Genomic DNA, 23,025 nt, shown 5'->3' with positions numbered 1-23,025 from the left:
ACACGCGCCCGCAAGAGTGAATCCACTGGACCCGGTTATGATAAATGGATTGCCCTCAATGTTTACACCGTCATTGTTTTACCAAACCCTAATACGCCAGTCAATCTCCTTCACGGCTTCACGATCTGTTGATTCCCTCACGTTAAGCCCTGATATTGTTCAACATTGAACACTGCGTTTTCAGTTTCCAATCGCAAACCCGTATAGCTTTCTTCTTATCCAACGAGCAATGATTGAAGGGTAGTATCTGGTTCCAATTCTTAGATTCTTTGTTCTTCGTATTTTCATAGATTAATTTTGCTATATTCATGTTTTTTGTTATTATGTTGAGTGAATAGAGTTTTTTTATTCCTCTTCACTGTTGAATCAATCAAGGTCAGTTCTCTGTTATTTTATTTTATTTTATTGTGAATTCAATAGGCGTTTTGAAGTGTATCCTTGCTAGGGTTAATTTGTGCTATGCTAAATCTGAATTTCAGTCGGTTTATGTGGTTTTTTACTACCTGATAAAACCTGCAAAACATTTAGGTTGTATGTCTACAAAATTAACATGTTCAAATTAATAGCTTCAATAGCTTATCTTATTATTGACGATAATGATGTTGTATGGTAACTTGTGCGTTGATTCTTTAGGTAAACATGGTGCAAAAACTATATAAAAGTGGGAAGACAACTGTAAGTTCATATGCCGCCTGTGTTGGGAATACATTTCAACTTAGCCGGAAGCTTGGCAACGGCTCATTTGGAGAGATCTTTATGAGTTTGTATGATGATCATTTAGGTTATGTGTTTAAGAAGTGGTAAATGATATGGTTTTTGTTTGTTTTACATGAACTAATATTCAAAGAAACGAAGAAGTTGCTATTAGGCTGGAGCGTGGTTGTACTTCTCTTTGAATATTGTTTATTTTCTCTACCTTAATTGCTTTAATTGTTAAACTGGCATTTGTGCTACTTGTAATTGATAAGGTTTTCCACATTTTTGTTTAGATTTATAGCTAAATGTATGACTTCCAGGGATTGTTAATTCTGAATGTTCTTATTTTTGTAATTGAGAAAACCACTTTTCATTGTAAATTGGATATGATTAGTTGCAGGATTTGTGTTTTACTGGATTGATGATTAGATATGAATCCCATGGTTGAATTGATTTATACTCATTGCTGAATTTTTGTTTGCTCGCTTAAAATTTTTAGGATTTTCAACGTGGTTGAAGTTATCCTTGCTGGTTCTTTCATGAGTGTATAGATTGGCAAGTTAAATTAACAAAGAAATAATTATATTTATACGGCAAGCACTTTGAGAGTCTATCCTCCAGCTGAAGTACAACCAAAACCAACATAAAGTGGAACCTGTATTTCCGCCTGAAGCACCACCTAAAGGCTGGAGATTAGATTCAGTGGCTCCACTAGAGGGATCAGAAAGGCTGTTTAGTAACTGCTGTGATGACTGATGTACCAAAAAATCAGTAAACAGACAACGTGCAGCACCTGCCTCATCAGTTCAACCATAGCATTTGTGACATAATTGGTCTTGATTTTTGTTTGGTGAGTTTTCTATTTTTTTGATTATAGAATGATATTTAAGTCATTTAGTTTATATAAAATATTTCTCCTTAACCTATTTGTGGTCGTTATGATGATTTAGAATAAGGTAACTGTTGATTATAACAAACATTCGTAGCCTTCAAAGTTGAATTTGTGTGTACGTGCTTATCGAGCTGAGGTAAAGAAAGATGACTACTCTCTTGCTAATTAGTTAAGCACTTATTTTTATATTTTATTAACTACGAAAACGTACAAACAGTTGTCTGCAACATTTGGGTTATGCTTCATCAAGTCATGTCCTCTTTTTAAACGATGATATTTGGTTACCCAACTTTCTACATAAAATTGTTTACTCAAATCAATGTAAGTTGATATATACGGATGGCTACATGTTTTTCCTCATGGCTAAACACTTTTTAGTAAGTTAAATTTTGGGACATCTATGGTTTAATATGATTTATATTTTGTATGAACATGGGATTTGTGTGGCTATATCGACATCAACCTGGAAATGGTACGACACATCTTAGTTTTTTTAATGATAATAGGAGGACTCAGTTAAGACAACCTCTAATTTATCTTTTGTTTCAGTGGATGCTGAACTCACCTCTCTATAACGCCTAGGAGCTGGTGCTTGTGTTGGACTACTGAAATAATCATTGAGTATAACAGCTCTCAAGCTCATCACAATGCATCTCTAAGTGCTTGTCACTCATGATGTTCTATGATTCATCTTCTTACATTATTTTGTTATGACTCGTAGAGATTTACTTCTGGCTTTTATCGTAACTATGGCTTATATTTTGCGTTCGTTAACTAAACTAATTTGTTCAACCCGTCTATCACAAAAGGATCATTTGAAAACAAACAATATATACCTTTAACAAAATAGCTCTCATAAATAACTGTATGAACATGTATATTTGTGTATTAAAACTTAAATATTGTTCAACCCGTGTATTACACGGGTGGATAACCTAGTAGTTAATAGTTAAAAACAATTGTATAGACGCTATGCTTTAACATATATTAGACCGAGTTTTTTTGTTGTTAGTATGTTGCCAAGTGGGTTATTTGCCCAAATGTCGTTACGTGTTATATGTTCACACATAGAACCTTTTTAAGATTATATTTGAAAAGTGTGATTATATTGGGAAATTGCTTTAACGACATTGCCGCTCTTATCGTTTTTGAACTACGAACTACTCAAATCTAATCGTCTGAGCGCGAACATAGAGAATTTATTCGAAAGAAAACAAAATCTATGAAAGCTTAAAGGAGATTTTTGTGAGATCGAACAAAGTCGAGTACGTGTCAGAGAGGCAAGGTAGCAAGCAAACGCATGGTAGATTAAGTACTCTTTTATGTAATTTGGTCTTGCTCACCACACGATACACTACCAGAAATTCTGTAAAAATTTGGCCACACCAGACCGGTTGCAAAACTGCGGTAACGACCCAAACTTCGCCAACATCATCGACTCAACAATAGCTCTCAGGTGAGGCTACGCTCATATAACAACAATAGAAACAAATTAATAGAGTAAATTACAAGTTTTGTCATTTATGTTTGTCACAAATTTCAGGCGTTGTCCTTTACCTTTAATATTGATGAGTTTTGTCCTTAACGTTTCAAAATCCTGCACGTTATTCCTTTAGGGAAAACCCAGTTAATTTTCAATGTTAAATCTGATCACATAGACCCCACATAAAGGCAAATTTGTCTTTTTACCCTTTCAATAAAAAATATTAAATATATATATATTTATAAATCTTCATCTTCTCCACTCAATCACTCTCCCTCACCTCTCTCCTCTCTCTGAACATCTGAACATCCACATGAGTACACAAGCGATCAATTAAACAATTTTTCATATAACACAGCAACAAAAAACAATAAAGTCAACAACAACCAATATGATTGCATGTAGCAGATAGATAACAAAACAGCTAAACAACAAATTATTAAGAAATAAAGATAATGATTGTGTCACGCGCGAGTTTTAACATAAAAGGACCTAGATCGGGGGTTATCGAGAGAGGATTCATCTAGTAATAACTGCTTTTCTAGAGATTTCTTCTTTCCGAAGCTCCGATCTGGCGACGGCTTGGCGCGTGAGAATGACGGAGAGGGTGATTGAGGCCTCCGTTGCGCCGGTGGTGTTGTTTTGGGGTTGATTGAGTCGGGAGTGGTGCGGATCTGGTGGTTGTCTTCTGGAATGGAGATTCGTGGTGGCGTTTTGACGAAAACTAAACCGGGCATGATGGAGATGTGTTGATAAAATGCAGATCTGAAGTTACCGGTGAGTGTTGAGGTGAAGGGTATGGCGGCGGCGGTGGTGGGGAGTGGTGGAGGTGGATGTGATTGTGGTTTTTAGTGAGAGAGGGTAGAAAGAGAGATGTTTGTCTGCAATTTTGAAGATGGTGGAGTTTTTATTTTAAGTTAATTATATAAATTTCTCAAAAAAACGAAATTACAAAAATGCCCCCACACATGATGAGATTTAACATTGAAAATTAACTGGGTTTGCCTTAAAGGACATAACGTGCAAGATTTTGAAACGTTAAGAACAAAACTCATCAATTTTAAAGATAAATGACATCGCCTGAAATTTGAGACAAACATAAAGGACAAAACTTTGTAATTTACTCAAACTAATAAAACCAAAAAATAGTTAGGGTTTACACCACAAGAACATCTACGATGCACCACCCACATCATCATCCAAGCGCTTCACAAAAGGTTCAAAGCGAGAAGAGAGCGACAGAAGGCCCTGCACAAGTGCGGCACCGCTATAGACGGCCGAAAACAGCACAAAACACAATAGTGATGATGGCTGGAGAGTGGCCAACAACAGCAGGGCAACACCTCCTCTCTATATAAACTTAGACCATCATAGGTCCAATGCAAACATAGATGACACACACAATCAAACCAGTATTAAAGAGAGATAGAAGAGCCAACCACCGACCCTAGAAAAACATGATGTTAATGGTCGACGTTCATATCATAGGATTACCGACAATGGCGCTTGACGCGCTTCGGTTCCTTTCTTTCTATCAACATAGAGTTAATTTAAAGTGAAGAGTAAAAAGTTATTAAGAGTAGGTGCACCTCACAACCAAACGTTACAAAATAACTGTTAATTAATAAATATAGGGTAGAGATTTTGTAATGGTATGCGTCTATTTAACTTCTAATATACATTTTGGCAAATGAAAATAGTAGTTACATGCATTACTCTTTTCTCTTCTTTTGTTCCTTTTTTTTAGAAAACTGAACCAAAATTAGTTTATACTAACGTTTTAATTAGGAGTGTGAATTTCTGACACGACCCGAAAACACGACATAAATCTAACACGAAATTCTTGGGTTTAAGTTAGTCTAAACAAGTTCGGGTCAATTTCAGGTTAAACCTACGAACCCGTTTAGCTAAACAGGTCATATTCGAGTCAACCCAATCGGGTTGACAAGTTAACCCGTTTAACCCATTTCTATTAAAATTATATTTTTTACATATGTTTTATGTCAAAAATTAAATTGAATGTGTATTTTATGCTATAATTATATAATACTCTAATTATATAATTATATATTATATAATACTTTAATTTACAACATTCTTGTCCAATGTTACTTGTACAACATGCTTTCTTTATTTTACTTGCATCTTTTGTTTGTATGATACAAGTGGGAAGCTTAAAGCTTCTTTTGGAGGCTTTATCTTATATTTTTTATATATGAATGTTAATGGAAAAATGGAGTTTCTTTTAGTTTTTTTATTGGTTTTATATACGAGTTTTTCCGATTTTAATGGTTATTTATGGTTATGTGGCATTGCTAAAAGACATGGTTTCAAGTCCCCAGCCGCAACGCGGGGGGATAGTTTTTCTAGTTATTACTTAAAAAGAGAAACATAAAATTTTATGATTTTAATGTAATTTTATTATATAAGTTTGTGTTTTTTTTGTAGTAGATGTTAATTTTAATACATTAATTTGGTAAAAAAATCGGGTTGAACGGGTCGGGTTCGAGTCAGCCTACGAATATTTGGGTTGTGTTCGGGTTCATATGTTTGACACAATTTTCGGGTTCGTCTAAAATTTGCGGGTTCGGGTTAAACCTGCCAACCCACAAACACGACCCGTTTATCACTCCTTAGTTTTAGTCTCAATTCTCAAATGTATTTATATTAAATGATATGGTTAGGTTAAATAAAAAGGATCCTCTTTAATTTGATATGAGCTACGTCATATAACTTTGTTTTTAACTGGTCTATTATTATCATTCTTTTATGTAATGTCGATTACAATACGGTAAGTCTCAATAAAATAAAATAACAAAATGGTAAGTTTGAACTTAGGATTCACACACTTAACAATGCAATTTGAACTCTTCTTTTCCAAGCTCATCTTCCTCCTAAATAGTGTATATGATCACACGACTTCTAAACAGTCTTCCACCCCTCCATGAATAATAACATACTTTTTACCAAGTTATTCAACAAACCATCTTTTACTCTCAACTTCGCATCTTTGGTTCTCTCCTACACCACACAAACTAGCCCCTAAATTTTATCCATGTGTCTTTTTTGGTTATCCATCTCATCGTCATAGCTAACGATGTCTTGATCTTCTCACTAGAAAGTTTATCGTCACTCATCATGTTTTTTAATGAATCTCTGTTTCCATTTGCTTAGTTTTCTCCCACATAATCACCCCTGATATGACTTCCTATATTATTCCATTAACCCTTCACCTATCTCCTGTTAGTTTCTCGAGTCTCACATTCCCAATCCATATGTAACCGGGGTGCTGTCATTAAATACCTCATCGACCAACCCTCCCTCATCTCAACCATCTAGCTCACCACTTGAGGATACAAACCCTTCCCAATAGATCCATTATCGTCACAACAGTCATAACATCCATCTATACTCACCCTATGCTCACTGAGCCCAACAAGGCATTACCAAACCAACCGTTAAGCTTAATCTTCATGTCACCACATCTTCCAATCCCCCCGTCTTACACAATACACATATTCCCTATAGGATCCTCAATGGTACGACGCCATGCCGGATGAATATAGTGCTCTATAGTGCTCTTATTTCTTAATTAAAAAAATGTCAATTATATAAAACTCTAATTTCTAACATTCTTATGCATTGCTACTTGTACTTTGTGTTTTAAAATTTGTTTGGTGGTTTCTATGAAACCATGGATGGGTTTCTTTCCACGTGTTCAACCCCAAAATGATTGCAACCCTAAGAAGGCTACGTGTTCATCTTCAGATCATCAAGGCTATGAAATCATCAACAGTCTTGCGGTGAAGTAAACAAACATTAGAGAGAAAAGGAAGGCTGGTGAGGGTGGATCGAGAACAGAGACCGGTACTTCCGTCGTGCAAGCTTCTTAAGTGTGGCAGGGGAGGTTGACCGGCGATGGCCGTTCAACTGGTGGTAGTCCTCACCATTTCAAGCTCTTTAACCCGAATCTCACACCTGCATTCATCAGGTTAAATCCCCCAATTTTATGCAGCAATGCTTCTTCCCTGATTTTAGGGTTTTTAGAGACCCTGCTTCCTTAATCAATTACTGAAATTTGTTTGAAGACTGTATTTATTTTTAGGTTTTTGATGTTTAGTTTTGATATTTGTGTGTTTATGATGTTGTAATATTGCTTCTGTGTTTGTATGGAAGATATTGTTGTTAAAATTTGTGTTGTAATGTATTGTGATGTGATGTTATGTTTAGCGAAGTTGTTGTGGATGATTGTGTTGTTTATCGAACATGAGGTTTTCTTAGGTGATGGAAGGGATGATGATGATACATTCAGCTGGGATCTTGCTTTTGGTTACTTGCTTCATGCTTGGTTAACTATCCTCAGAAGAGATTATTTTTAATGGATGTGCAGTTTATCACACTAGATGGCACAAGGATAAGAGCAACTCCAAGAATCATAACAAATCTTAAATAGCACTCAGAATACAGCCATGTGTCCCCATCTGAACCTGAACTGCACAAAAGAGGATGGTTAATAAAAATCTTAGTCTTAATGTTTGTTTTATGGCTATCAACATTTATTAGAATGAGAAACAATAAGTATTTCAAATATGAATTAACATTAAGTCTATATACAAATTAATGTTTGTTTCGATCTTAATTCGTAAATTGATTAACTAAGTTGTTTTTACGCTTCTGATCAGGCCGACGACAACAAAATTTGCAGCCATTGGCAATACAAAGGCTTCTATTTCTTTTCATGTCTTCTTTCTTTGTGACGTTGTATCGTGCTTTGTTTTTCTGCATTCTGTTTCTGCCATCTATTCTATTTCAGGTTTGTTTGTCGGTACTTTGATTTGTGCAATTTGTTGATTTGCTCATATACCATGTATGTAACTTGCTTGAAAATTGTGATAATTTGTATTAGCTGTTTTAAGTGATGTAGTAGAATTAGTAACATGAGAGAATGTAACGCATTACAAATTATAGATATAATCCAGATGCAAATTATAAAAACATTTAGGGTTATTATTTATTAAAGAACATGGTCGTGGTTTATGCTTCATAGAGTCTAGGAATACTTTTGATTATTATAGATGTTATGGCCTTGCATTTGGTAACAATAAAATAAGAATAAATAAACAAAAGAAATGCCAACTGGAGCTGGTGGATATTTAAGCAATACAAGATGCACACATAAGTTATCTCTTTGAGTTAAATTGATCAGATGACATACACTGGTAGCAAATCCTTTCTATTTTGAAGTCATTTTTTGAAATCTTATAGTATTTCCATGTTATAGCTTAAATTATAGTAAGTTTTGAAGTCATTTTTTGAATCTTATAGTATTTCCATGTTATAACTTAAATAATAGTAAGTTACCTGCTTCTGAATCAGATTACACACATTTTTTTTGTCTTTTGTTGATATGCTATGTCAAGTGTATATTGCGTTAGGTATTGTAATTTCTAAGTTTGTGGAATCCTTATATAATGGAAACTGGCTTTTGTAATGTTGGAGTATGAGAAAATAGTCGAAGGGTCACAGGAAAAAGTAGACATCCTAAAGTAGATCAATGACATAAAGAATCATCGTTCCCATTTGGATAGTAGTGTAGATGCGATCGGGGTGCAACTATTTGACTCTGGCAATGGTTTTATGATTGTCAACTCTCTTCGGGCTCAAGGGAGTCAACAGTAGATGATTGGGGATGCCTAAAGTCCATGGTAAGTACCATTAATTTGTCTCTTTAGGTGAGATCTAAGACTATTTTTTAAAAAGTTGAAATTTATGATTTTGGTTTTATATCATCAGGATCGTGTGTTTGAGACGAATTGTGGTGCGCTGAGAGAATACAGGATGAAACACATGCGGGCATTTGCCAACATTTGTAACAATAATGTTACCGAGGCCGCCATGGCATCGGCCTTGGCAGATGTTTGTGGCGAGCATCATGATGGGCAGTGGAGTCCTTTGAAGATGGGATGTAGTGCTTGATTAAGACGATTGTGATCTAAAGAAAAAAAAAGCCCAGTTAGCTAAAGCACGAGGTGATATTCATAAAGCCACTACTCAAAAAAGTTTTGCATTGTCTAAAAAGAATGTAAGTTTCATCTCGGAGGTAACCATGTAAAGGAATCCATTTTCCTTTTTTTATTAAGTGCTTATTAGGCTTATTCATAAAATTGAATTAGGAATTATGTCTTCGACTGAAGTCGCTGAACCTGAGGTTAAGGAGGATGGATATGCAAGTTTGGGAATCGGGCTAAGTAAGGTGAGGCCTTTTAGCTATTATGTTGTAAATTGTTCCTGGGATGCATTCATGAACCTACAAATTATATATTATATATTATATATTGTATATTATATTATATTATATAATAGTATAATTTATAACATTCTTAGGCTTTGGGAGTTGTATTGTCTGCTTATAAAGTTGGACAGCAGTTTATGGCAAAACCATGTGTTGGTACCATGGTCACTCACTTATTCAGATTTTGCCACCACACTATTGGTTTGAGTAGTAATGCAATATTGCAAACCATTGTCAACACTATCAACCGTTTTATTCGCTTATGCTAAAGTTGTGTTTTTTAAACAATCAGTTTTATTAATTAACAAATTTTTCGTATTCTTAATTTTCTAAAAAATATTTTCTTTGTGTATTAGTAAATAATGTTCATTTATACATGCATATTTGTGAAGATCGGTGATTTTTTATTGAATTTCGAACTAGGTTGTGTTGGATTGGGAGTAGATGTTATAGTTTTTCTTCGAATACGTGAACAAATCGCATCCTTTTTAATATGAATTTGTGACTTGAATTCCATGATTTGAATATGTTAACTTGTAATATGTGAATTTGTAACTTTCTGGAATTCATAGTTTTCAGGTTCAATTCCTAATCACACCTATAATTCACATATTCAACTCATCATGCAAAGAAGCAAGGGAGCAACATTGATTTTGCAACATCAAAGAATTTTGCAAATCCACATGGGAGCAACTATGATTTTGTAAATTGAAGGCGGTGGCGGTGATGATAAGTTGCGACCATAACACACATATTAAACCTAGACACAAACTTTTGGGTCTAGCTTATGCATTTAACTAAATCAATGTGACTTAACGACAACCGGCCGAATATAGCTTTAAATCTAGCCCCCGCCGCATCGCGGCGGGTTGCATTTCTAGTTCTATCAAAATCTCAAACATTATTTTGTAATTCCTAAATCTTCGTTTGTAATAATCTAATATCTTCTTTGTTTAACCAGTGTAACACTCGAGTTTCTAACCTTCATACAAAACTATAATTGTATACACAAAGGTAATATCTAGAGTAAACTGCCATTTTGGTCCCTGCGGTTTGGCCAGTTTTGCCACTTTAGTCCAAATCTCAAACTTATTACATCCAGGGCCCTGTGGTTTGCATTTTGTTGCCATTTTAGTCCAAAATCCAAAAACCCTATTTTTTTGACTGTTGCAACCTCCTATTTTGTCCTGTAGTGCAGGGGCATTTTGGTCCATGTTAATTTATTATAACATTTCAGTAATTAATAACATCTATCTTCAAGAACATCATCAAACTTCATCATCAGAACCCATAAAATCAAGAACATCGTCAAACTTCATCATCAAAACCCAGAAAATCAAGAACATCATCTTGAAGAAAATCAAGAACCCAGAACAAAACCAGAAACCATCACAAAACAAAACCGATTTGTAAAAAGAAACGAGGCTCAGATCTGTATCTTCAAGAACATCATCAAACATCATCATCAAAACCCAGAAAATCAAGAACATTATCTTTAAGAAAATCAAAAACCGATTTGTAAAAAGAAACGAGGCTTCAACAACAAATCAAAACCGCCATGGCTGCAAACAGAGGTTGCAAGCGCACTTGCCCTCCTCCGATTCTGCCACGCCAAGCTGCGGAAAATCTCAAATGTTGACCCAATTTTGACTCGGATTAGGTGAAATCATCACAGCCTCGCAGTTTACTCAAAAAAAAATCCACTAAATCACATAAAAGTAATCCAAATCAGCAATTGAAACAACAAAATTCTACCAAAACCACAGGGACCAACCACATCCGATGAACCTGCAACTCTCTGCAACCACCCACTCGCACCCCCTGCAACCACCCACTCGCACCCCCTGCAACCACATCCGATGATGTAACACCTCGAAATTTTTCGTCCAATAATGTATTGACACGTGTCTTGAGTTTACACGTGGTATTAAATACAGAATAAAGGACTAAAGTTGACAGACATGGAAAGTATGTAAATTCGAGGGTTAAAAATGTCAACGAGGGATAAATACACTGTACAGTAACCCTAAATGACGCTCGTACCTTCAAACGGATAAATCATGGATCGCACGGAACGAAATACGAAAGAAAGTGAGAGATTACAAACTACAGGGGTTAATTGTGTCAACATGTTTAAGTGATACCTCTGAGTGACCCATTAACATACACGAGGCTTTGTAACAGTAAATTACGCTCACTAGAATATACGATATAAATTTCGCGAAGTTCCGTTTTAGAACGAGAAAGTTATGATCAATTCCGTATGCAAGGGGTTAGAAGCGTCAACAATGAAAGATAAGGCTTTTCGGATAGTAATTAAACTAACCGGGGACTTAACGGCGCGGGTAAAAGTCACGAGGCCCTTATTCGTAAATAAACGAGGCCCAAAACGCAAAGTTACCCCTTCGAAACCGAAAGGCCAAAGCAATAATGGCAAAAGATTTGAAAATCTTGGAAATCAAGCCTCAGGCGGGCCGCGTCGATGGAACAAGGAAGCTTACGCGGGCCGCGTGGGCTGTGCAGATTCGTTGCCTGACATCAGGATTCAAGCGACCCGCGTAAGGGTAGCCTGATCCTTAACGCGGGCCGCGTCAAGGCCCCAGATGCAGAAAACGTACACAGGTTCACTGTTTGCTATTTTAAACGACCTTGGATGCAATTATGGCAGCATGGGCGCCCCCTACATGTCCCCTAGCACTCAGGGACAACTGCTGATCATCCATGAGCAATGATAGACTTAGTTGTGATGATCTTATGCACAATTTTTCACTATAAAAGGCAATGTAGTGCACACATTTGAAACACACCTCAAACCTGCTTTCTTGACCATTTCTGGAGCTCAAGAGCATTCTTCTAACATCTCTGGTCGTGCATCAAGCTTCTGTAAGTATGCCTAACCCTTTGTGGTTTAGTTTTCCATAGTTTTAGCTTAAAAGTCAATCCGTCGTAATTAACGATTGACTTTACGATAAATCACAAATGGTCCAGTGGTTTGTCGAATCAAAGGTAGTTATATGTTGGTAATCATGTAGGCTTTAAACCCCTAAAAGGGCACCCTCTGATTCCCACTCTAACTAGTCCGATTATCGAGTCAAACTTGCTTAGAAAAAGTCAACATAATGCTATTTTGCGAATTTATGCATAATTGGTAATGTAGATAGCGTGTAACCTATTTTAACACTCATATAACATGATAATAAGTATATTAACTAGTCTAAGCTTGTTTGATCCGACCGTTTTCTGTTTTGACCCGGATCGGAACCGAAAGTCGCAAAACTTTGACTTTTGCTTTGACTTCAGTTCTGACCCGTTTTGGTATGATTTAGATATGCCTTAGGACTCTCCTAGGACCAGGTTACATGATGGTATAACCCTCTGTGACCAGTTCGTTGTTTGTCCGAGTCTTTAGCACATTTCCGCTAAATGCTTAAAAGTTGACCGTAACGCCCTTTTCACTTTAAAAACGAGAATTTTGGACATGTAAAAGGACTGTGACCTTGGTTACTGATTTCTAAGCATGTCCCTAAAATTTCACGTCGATCCGAGGTCTAGAATAGGAGTTAAGCTAAATAGCGCAATTACGAAAACTTTAGTAATTAAACGGCGCATTTAGCATAAAGCCTATCTAAACCCAAATTTCGGCACCAAACCTTTTACCCACTGATGTAAAATAATATTTTGAGATTTTTAAAGATTTTTAATGATTTTTGACCTGCTCATAACCTGCGGTTATGGCATCGGTTCGGTAAATACCGAATATACCCTTTTCGAGCATAACTTGAGTTCTACAAGGTATTTTGACCCGATTCCAGTTGCTACTGATTTTAAATAATAAATAAAGTATTTTGGACTTTATAAACTGTTCGGAAAACTCAGATTTCCTGTAGAACTCAGAAACCTTTTTTATGATCTTTAAAATGACCGAAATACCCCTACGGGGCACACATTGGATTAAAACTCGTTACGGGCATTATGGAAGGTATCCTACTGATACCACAACCTCTTTAAAGCATATTGACTTAGGAAACTTGTGTAGGACTCTTACGGTTACCCGTTACGCCTTTTGCGCGCACGGTTCGGCTTATGTAACAAGTTTACATACACTAGCCGAAACGGGTCAAACCTCATTGTTTTGACCTCAAAATCCAGAGTGTGATTATATTACCCATATAAAACAAGTCTTCAAACTTGTTGGGTCCGAATCACATTCCATTCCCGGTTTTCGCCTTTCACGCGATTAAACCGTAAATATCCTTTGAAATCAACCGGTCTAGCTAAGGCTACATTAAAGACCCGTTAGGATTCTAATAGGTTGTTATAAACCTTCGTTCCAGAATAGGAGACCAGTAAAAGATACTTGCATTTACTTGATTGAGGATATTACTTGCAAAGGTAAATACTTTTAACTTATTTTCCGTTATACGGGCTTGGGTTACGGTATATAAATTACCGCTTGTTCGGGCATTAAATCTTCCATCATATGGTGGTTAATTGAATAATTTAATCGGCCCGTTTAAATACGTTTTGTTGGCTTTACGCCTTTGGGAGCTTAATGACCATGTCCCGGATATCCTTGGCATCATTTTACGAAATGGCCACGACCCCGACACACGGGTGTAGGCGTACACCCGTAATGTGTCTATATTATTATTAAAGGTATAACCGTTGGTTTTCCCACCACGGCTTTATGCTTGGTGGCATGTCTATTAACCTTAAACCCGGCATGACCCAGGCGACCGAACGCATAGTAAACATGTAATTCTTTTACAAGATTTAATTATAAATTATCCCAAGTTATAAAGAGTTTGTGCCTTGTGCATTCAAATCAATTTTATTAAACATTTTACAAAGGTGTCGGTTGAATGTATTTACCAGTGTAAACTGACGTATTTTCCCCAAAAAGATTAAATGAAGGTTCTAAGCGTAATTGGCTGGATATTTCTCCTTAGCATCAATAAAGAGTCTCGCAAGCTTAAGATGCCTACGTCTGTTGAACAATACTTATATTTTATTTTGATCCTCTGTGGATTATATTTCGACAATTGTGATACTTGATATTACATTTAAAGGTTGAAATATATTTATCTTTATGCTTCCGCTGTGCATTTATATATTGTGTGGTTTGACTATATTGTTGCCAACTACGTCACGGTAATCCCCCACCGGGCCCACCGGTGATACACGTGAAAATCGGGGTGTGACAGATGAACCTGCAACTCCCTGCAACCACCCACTCGCACCCCCTGCAACCACATCCGATGAACCTGCAACTCCCTGCAACCACCCTCTCGCACCCCCTGCAACCACCGCCCCTCTCTCTCAATCCGGTGAGCACCTCCACCCAAAAAACGACTGGGCAAACACTATAGGGTTAGGGTTTACCATGTGTTCTTGAGGCGGAGATCTGTGTGTTCTTAGGGTTAGGGTTTTCGAGCGTTTGAGCTTCGATTTGAGCACCAGCAGCGTTTGAGCTTCGATTTACCATGTGTTTTCGAGCGTTGCGGTATTTTAGAGAGAGAGCAGGTCATTTTAGAGAGAGAGAGAGCAGAGTTGGCGGCGGTGGGATGGTGGTGGGGATGATGCGATGGTGGGGGTGGTGGTGGTGTGGTGGTGGTATTTTAGAGAGAGAGCAAATTTTATGTTGAGAGAGAGAGAGAGAGAGAGAGAGAGAGAGAGAGATGTCTGAGATGAGGTTGAAGATGATGATCTAAGGGTTTTATTATAAATAAGTTATTATAAAGAGATAATAAATCTAAAATGACCAAAATGCCCCTGAGGGTAAAGACAAAATAGCAGACCATTAATGGGAAATCTGGTCAAATTTGAAATTTGGACTAAAATGGCAACAAAAACCAAACCATAGGACCCTGGATGTAATAAGTTTGAGATTTGGACTAAAGTGGCAAAACTGGCCAAACCACAGGGACAAAATGGCAGTTTACTCTAATATCTAAATGGAGATGATATAACTATTTTAAATACTTGGGCTATAATTAAAAAACATGAGACCTCTACCCAAGTCCAAGTAGGCCCAAATGCAAAAGATCTTTCTAGAACCTCATTTGTGGAACGAACGACCACTTCTTAATATTCTCAAAAGTTCCCCCACAAACCCCTCTTCTCGCCCCCATCCTCTTTATTAGGGCTTTACTCTCCACAATTCCATTCCACAAGTTCGTCTTCTCATTCTCAAACTGTACGATCTCTGTTCTTCAACTCCTCAGATCCATATTCATTCATATTATCTTCTCAAATTCATTCTTACTATGTTTACTGTTTAATTTCTTCCGTTTTATTTGATTTAGCAAGTAATATTTTAGTTCATATCCGTACTGATTTAACTTGTTGTGTTATAACGAAGATCTAGTTTTAATTTCTAAGTTGTTGAATACCGTCATTGTTGTTTATTTGTTAGTTAGGGTTTATGACAATATTAGAGCAATGTGATCTATGTTTCGAGTGTTTGATGACGTCATGTTAGTTTGTAGAATCTGGAAAAGTTTTTTTTTTTTTTAATTATTATTATTATTTTTTAAATGTTTTATTTTGTGTGAAATTCAGATTGAGGAAAGTAACAAGTTGCAGTTCTTAACAAAGGATGAGTGTGGTCGGGTTTGATCTCGGGAACGAAAGTTGCGTTGTGGCGGTTGCGAGACAAAGGGGGATTGACGTTGTTCTTAATGACGAGTCGAAGCGTGAGACGCCTGCTATTGTGTGTTTCGGTGAGAAACAGCGGTTTCTTGGAACAGCTGGTGCTGCGTCGAGCATGATGAACCCGAAGAATACTATTTCTCAGATTAAGCGGTTGATAGGGCGGCCTTTTTCTGATCCTGAGTTGCAACAGGATCTTAAGGCGTTGCCGTTTGCTGTTACCGAGGGACCTGATGGGTTCCCGTTGATTCATGCTCAGTATCTTGGGGAAACGAAGACGTTTACTCCGACTCAGGTTATGGGTATGGTTTTTTCGAACATGAAGACGATAGCTGAAAAGAATTTAAATGCAGCAGTTGTGGATTGTTGCATTGGGATTCCGATTTATTTCACTGATCTTCAAAGACGGGCTGTTATGGATGCGGCTAAAATAGCTGGGTTGCATCCTTTACGGTTGATGCATGAGACAACTGCAACCGCTTTAGCGTATGGAATATACAAGACCGACTTGCCTGAGAATGAGCAGCTCAATGTAGCCTTTGTCGACATTGGGCATGCTAGCATGCAGGTCTGCATAGCAGGCTTCAAGAAAGGCCAATTGAAGATATTGGCTCATTCATTTGATCGCTGTCTTGGTGGGAGGGATTTCGATGAGGTTTTGTTCCAACACTTTGCCGAAAAATTCAAAACAGAGTACAAAATTGACGTGTTTACGAACGCAAGAGCTTGCCTTAGGCTTCGTGCTGCATGTGAAAAGCTGAAGAAAGTACTTAGTGCAAATCCAGAGGCACCGATGAACATAGAATGCTTGTTGGATGACAAAGATGTTAGAGGTTTTATAAAACGAGACGAGTTTGAACAAATTAGCACTTCAATATTAGAACGTGTAAAGAAACCTCTGGAGAAGGCTCTTTCGGAGGCTCAACTCACAGTTGATAATATATATGCTGTGGAGGTTGTTGGTTCGGGTTCTAGGGTTCCGGCTGTAATCAAGATTTTGACAGAATACTTCGGGAAAGAGCCGAGGCGTACCATGAATGCAAGCGAGTGTGTCTCTAAAGGCTGTGCTCTGGAATGCGCTATTCTTAGTCCCACCTTTAAAGTTAGAGAGTTTCAGGTATAATCCTCTTTTCTTTCTATGTATATCAGTTCTATGTGTATATATAAAGGACCTAATATGGATCGTATTTTGTTTTAAAGGTCCAAGAAAGCTTTCCGTTCTCAATTGCTTTAACATGGAAAGGATCTGCACAAGAATCCCAGAACGGAAACGCGGAGAATCAACAAAGCAGTATTGTATTCCCGAAGGGAAATCAAATTCCCAGTGTGAAAGCTTTGACTTTCTACAGGACTGGCACATTTTCAGTTGACCTACAGTATGCAGATGTCAGTGAATTGCAGGCACCGCCAAAAATCAGTACTTACACGGTATACGCCGTTCAAAGACTCATAATTCAGGAATTTTTCTAATAATTTTCATTTTTTAAGTTTATATGTGCGTGTTGATTTCCACAGATTGGTCCATTCCAAGCAACACAAGGTGACCGTGCGAAGGTCAAAGTAAAAGCCCGTTTGAATTTGCATGGAGTTGTCTCTGTGGAATCTGCGCAGGTGGGTTAAATTTTATGTAGTTTTGGTGTTTAGTTTGTAGTAAGACGTTTTTGATTTTTTTTTCATTTTTTTATTTTAGCTTATTGAAGAAGAGGAAGTTGAAGTTCCAGTGTCGAAAGAACCATCAAAGATGGATGTTGATAAGGCTCCCGCTGACGTGGCGTCTACCAATGAAACTGATGTAAATATGCAGGATGCTCCTGTGACTGAGAACGGTGCTCAAGAGGCAGGAGACAACCCTGTTCAGATGGAGGCTGATACCAAGGTTAGTAGCAACATATATGCTATATTATTACTATAGCTTCTATTTTTTTTCTAATTTGTTTTGTTGTGTAGGTGGAGGTTCCAAAGAAAAAGGTCAAAAAAGTCAACATACCAGTTTCTGAGTTGATCTACGGGGCAATGTTAGCTGCTGATGTGGAGAAAGCAATAGAGAAGGAGTTTGAAATGGCGTTACAGGACCGGGTTATGGAAGAAACAAAGGACAAAAAGAATGCTGTGGAAGCCTATGTCTATGATATGAGGAACAAGGTAAGTTACTAAGTTATTAGCTTTACAATATTATTTAAAATAGACACTTGGAAATACCGACTTACACAACCTCCATTGTTTTTTCAAGTTGCATGATAAATTGCACGAGTTTGTTACGGAACCAGAGAGAGAAGCGTTTATAGCTAAACTTCAAGAAACCGAAGATTGGTTGTATGAAGACGGTGAAGATGAAACTAAAGGTGTATACATTGCCAAACTTGATGAGCTCAAAAAGGTTTGTCTTTAACACTTAATCTTTTACGTATATAAGTTATATACATTTGACACTGTTAAAACAATTGCAGCAAGGTGATCCCATTGAACAACGGTACAAGGAGCACGCTGAAAGAGGATCTTTTGTTGACCAACTGGTCAGTGTTATTAACGGGTACAGGCAGGCTGCGGCATCTGGTGATCAGAAGTATGAACACATTGATTTAAGTGAGAAGCAGAAGGTAATATGATTATAAAATATTAAAATCCCATTTTTTATCGTATGTGCGTTAGTCATTTTTCTCTATTCTGACTCGGCTGCTCACCCTCCTTTTCAGGTCTTGAACGAGTGCTTAGAAGCCGAAACTTGGTTGCGAGAGTCGCAGCAACTTCAAGACACGCTTCCTAAGCACGCTGAACCTGTTCTTCTGTCATCAGATATTAGAAAGAAAGCAGAAACAATTGATAGGTATATTCTCAACTTAAAGTTTATAGTGGTAACACTCGTGAGGACGTTATATGTAGTTTTCAAAAGGAATGGAACAATATTTAATGATATTTTGATAGGGGTTCTAGAGTGAACACTAGTGTATTTGCGAACTGAGTGAACAAATTCTGGCCATTGATTTACACACGTGTATGGCTAGGATTTCATCATCAAGTCCTAAACACGTGTATGGCCAGGATCAGTTTGCTCAGTTCGCAAATACACTAGTGTTCACTTTTGAACCTAATCCTATTTTAATATATATATATATATATATAGAGAGAGAGAGAGAGAGAGGCTTCGGATCAAAAGAAAACCCCCTCGAGTTCTGAGAACTTAGAGAACTCTGACTTTTTGCTACCGTTTTTTGCACATAGATGAAAATATTACAAACACGGCTGTAAAAAATAAATTCCGAGTGGTGTTTTCTGCCTTTTTATGGCACTGTAAAAAAGCTGCTGATATCAGCATTTTCACACATTGCAAGAGTTTTTTTTATGGTGGTGTAAATCAACAATTTTTTTTCTTCGAAAAGTTGATTTTTAGGATTTTTGGTAGTAATTTTTTTTTGAAAAAGCGTTCGTTTTGACCAAGTTCTCACCACTCATAGGAGTGTTCATTTTATCCTAACCCTATATATATATTTTGCAAATGGCTTACGCGTATAACCAGTCATTTAGGTCCAGTTATCTTGTATTATTGATGACTTTTTTAGCGGGATATAATATCTGAAATAAATTCTATGTTTATATGTATAGGGTCTGTAGGCCAATAATGTCGAAACCGAAGCCAGCACCGCCAAAGCCATCTACTCCCGAGAAACCGTCTTCACCTGCACCAACTCAGGAAGGTGAGCAGCCTACTCAAGCCGAGAGTGCCCCAAGCCCGAACCCAAGTGAGGAAAACAATGAGGATTCTGATGAGCCAGCAGCAATGGAAACAGAGAAGCCTGAGGCTGCAGCATAAGGCCTAGTGATTGGTTTTGTGTCGATTGTGTGTTTTATGGAGGACTGGGTACGCGTTTCATTTGTATAATCATGAAGATAGGTTTTGGTGGGTTTTCGGGTGACATTAGTCACCCGATCTATTTTGTTGGATCCGTTATCTTGGTTTAAAATTATTTGAAAGTGAAGGTTTAGGTCCACGTACTCGAGGGTGTGTTCAATTAGCAAGATTATTGGTTTTTAGTGGATGCAATTGAAACATGTACCTGTATTCTGGATGAATTTTGCTAAATGTCCCCTTTGATTTGCACAAAATTGTTTAGTGCATCCTATTATCATGTGTTACTATTTTAGGTTTATGAAGGAAGGTGAGAAAACACTTGCCTTAGCGTGTTCTTCGGGTTTTTGGTTTTCCGGGCTGTGGGTTGTTTGGGTTTTAGTTGGGAAAAAGTGACCCGATAACCGACCCATTGGAAGTTCGGGATGGTTTTGGTTGGATTGTTCGGTTTTAGGGTTATATCATCAATATTCGTATTGCTACTAAAATAATATCATCAAAGTTCAACATTATTTGACAATGTGATTATATTGTTCGAAAGTCTGTAAAACTTAATGTTCTAGACTTCAAATCCAAATCCAAATCAAAACACATAAAAAAAGAACAATAAATGTTCGTGTTTCGGATTTTTTAGGCCGGTTGTTCGGGCTTTTGACTGGAAAGTGACCCGATAACAGATCCATAGAAGTTTTGGGTTCGGGTTTATCTATACAAATTTGCCGAAAGAATTATTCCAGACACAACATTATTATCATTTACCTACAAGCTCCACTGGTTCAACATTCACATCCACTAGACCTGTGTTGGCGACCTTCCCCGGTGACATCAATCGTCTCAGGAAAGTACCTACAACCATAGTTACCATCGCATACGGGTCAACAAACCTCCTCTAGTTCTCCCCTTACAGGCCATATGCAAAACATGTAAGCACTAGCAATGATGAAACGCGTTGAAGAAAACTTACGTTTCTTCCTCGGGTTCGTTCTTAAGAGCATTTGTGGCTATACATTGAAAAGCAGCCTCAACATTAGTTCCTTCTTTTGCTGAAGTCTCATAGTATGGTATGTTTCCCTTTGAGGCACACCATGCCTTTGCTTTCTTTTTGGAAACCTAGAATCATAAGATGTGGCGTCATATAAACTTATCATGTAACATGGGGGGGGGGGGGGGGTAGTGCACGGTCCTCCCAACCGTCGGAGTGATCTCACCCCGGAAGCCGCTACCCGACCAAGCTAGCTCCGCGGTGACTTCCCCATGCCAAGTTCTTACCCTGGGCGACATATGCCACTCCCAAGACTCGAACCCGGTACCTCTGGGAAGAGGTGGGTGTCGATGGCCAACTGGGTTACCCCAGTTGGTTAACTTATCATGTAACATACGCCTCCTCGTACAACTAATGTTGTCCGCTTTGCCCACTAGGAGCTCACGTATTTGTTTTCGGTTATCCAAGTGGAGACATTCCAAGAAGTCAGTGGCGGAGCTTGAATGAAAATTCAGTGGGGGCAGGACTTTTAAAAATCCAATATTTTACACTATAATTTTTTTCCAGAAGTTTTACACTATGGGCGAAAAGTAGGTGGGGGTCGGGGGCCAATAAAGCTCCGCGCATACAGGAAGTCATCCATCATTGGACTACCCCACTCGAGCGCACTTCACTATGGACTTCTCTTATCCACAATCAATGTGCCAAAACGCGTTTGATGCGGGACATCTCTTATAAACCCAACACCTCTCTATAGGCTTAACAGAACAACGATATAGGATTCGTCTAAAACATCACTTATCAACTAATATATGAATATAAACACATAACTTATGTTCATTTTCAAAAAGATAAGAAAGGCTAACCAAGTAACCTACCACTCGACCATTGCCGCCATCGACATCTACTTTGTTACCGAGCACGACAAACGGAAAGTTCTCCGGATCGGATGGACTCGCCTGAAGACATCATCACATAAATTTGTTTTTACATACGACAGGAATAATATCGAAAATAATAACAACAATAATAATAATAATAACAAGATGGCTAAAATCAACAATCACCTGAATCAGAAATTCTTCACGCCAGTTGCCCAAACTCTCGAACGATTTCATGACATTTACATCATATACAAGAACACAACAGTCGGCACCCCTATAAAACGCTACACCAAGGCTCTGAAACCTCTCTTGTCCAGCAGTGTCCCATATCTTACAAAATATAAAAACAAAAATATTATACAAAAAGAGTAACAAAAATAATCTATATGAATATCTTCATGTCACCTGCATTGTGAACAACCGATCTTGAAACTGAACTTCTTTTGTCAAGAAATCAGCTCCAATGGTGGCCTTGTACTGATTGCTAAACTTACGATTCACATACCTAATCGAGTAATCGAATTCAATGAAATCACATATCCAGAAAACATGACATTTGCAAAAAAAAAAAAAAAAAAAAAAACTAAATAAATCGGTATTTAGAATTTACTGGTTCATCAGAGATGTCTTCCCAACCCTACAAAATATTATGAAACAAATCTATATCAGAAAGAAAATCCGAATTCAATTCAATGCGATAAATTCATCGTTCAATCACGCATTCATACATCAAGGTTTATTTTCTACGATAAACATGATCCGGATCTTTGAAATGAACAAAGAAAAGCTCAGATTGAGAGAAATGTGTACCCGCTGTCACCGAGGATAATGACCTTGAGTAGCATTCGTCGTCGAGAAGCCATAGTAATCAGTGATCAATCTAAATAAACAGCAATATTAGCAGAGAGAAAGAGAGAATGAGATTATGAACATTGTGTTTTCTTAAATCTAGTATTTATTTTTGTTCATAAAACAAAGGTGACGTGGTTAATAACTTAACATGATCATGAAACTTTAAGAAAATATTCAATAAAAAAGATAAAAGATCAATGAGTCGCTAGTGTATTATTTGAAATCCGCTCGTTAAAAGTTCAAGCCGAGCTCAAATCCTCGTGCTCACCATGAGCCTCCACATCAACAACATGTCACTCACTTCTAATACATCATCCAAAACCACTACTCTAAGGGTGTGGTCATCACCCAAACTATTATTCTCTTATTTTAATTTATTTATGTGAAAAGGAAAATGGAATATTGAAAAAGGAAAAGAGGTCCATGGTTGCCATGGTTTAATCCATGTC

General features: G+C 37.4%; 2 protein-coding genes and 2 long non-coding RNA genes across 5 annotated transcripts; 3 read left to right on the top strand and 1 right to left on the bottom strand.

Moving 5' to 3' along the window:
* LOC110895476 lies at window positions 1-2,347 on the top strand. The gene is made up of 2 exons (XR_004869934.1): window positions 1-2,060; window positions 2,138-2,347. It is a non-coding gene; the product is annotated as an uncharacterized LOC110895476 (long non-coding RNA).
* Window positions 2,348-6,021: 3,674 nt separating this feature from the next.
* Window positions 6,022-10,355, top strand: LOC118483225. 2 transcript variants are annotated; one of them, XR_004869933.1, is made up of 4 exons: window positions 6,022-8,776; window positions 8,865-9,153; window positions 9,245-9,324; window positions 9,943-10,355. It is a non-coding gene; the product is annotated as an uncharacterized LOC118483225 (long non-coding RNA). The 2 variants fall into 2 exon arrangements; XR_004869932.1 differs by having other exon boundaries at window positions 6,023-8,776; window positions 9,936-10,354.
* A 5,050-nt stretch (window positions 10,356-15,405) lies between these two features.
* Window positions 15,406-20,132, top strand: LOC110895474 (heat shock 70 kDa protein 15). Its single transcript, XM_022142795.2, has 10 exons — window positions 15,406-15,559; window positions 15,925-17,131; window positions 17,215-17,442; window positions 17,530-17,625; window positions 17,705-17,890; window positions 17,962-18,156; window positions 18,245-18,391; window positions 18,462-18,611; window positions 18,708-18,838; window positions 19,615-20,132. The coding sequence occupies exons 2-10, from the start codon at window positions 15,962-15,964 to the stop codon at window positions 19,820-19,822; spliced, it is 2,511 nt and encodes an 836-aa protein (XP_021998487.1). The 5' UTR covers window positions 15,406-15,559; window positions 15,925-15,961; the 3' UTR covers window positions 19,823-20,132.
* A 297-nt stretch (window positions 20,133-20,429) lies between these two features.
* LOC110895475 (ras-related protein Rab7) lies at window positions 20,430-22,655 on the bottom strand. Its single transcript, XM_022142796.2, has 7 exons — window positions 22,535-22,655; window positions 22,335-22,361; window positions 22,130-22,229; window positions 21,908-22,054; window positions 21,719-21,799; window positions 20,823-20,968; window positions 20,430-20,704 (listed from the first exon to the last, which is right to left on the bottom strand). Exons 1-7 carry the CDS (start codon window positions 22,585-22,587, stop codon window positions 20,635-20,637), a joined length of 624 nt encoding a protein of 207 aa, XP_021998488.1. The 5' UTR covers window positions 22,588-22,655; the 3' UTR covers window positions 20,430-20,634.
* Between the last annotated feature and the right edge of the window lie 370 nt (window positions 22,656-23,025).

The sequence above is a fragment of the Helianthus annuus genome, chromosome 10 (assembly GCF_002127325.2).
Source record: "Helianthus annuus cultivar XRQ/B chromosome 10, HanXRQr2.0-SUNRISE, whole genome shotgun sequence".
Classification (NCBI taxonomy): domain Eukaryota; kingdom Viridiplantae; phylum Streptophyta; class Magnoliopsida; order Asterales; family Asteraceae; genus Helianthus; species Helianthus annuus.
Note: the sequence above shows the minus strand (reverse complement) of the source record. Positions and strands in the feature narration are given on the sequence as shown.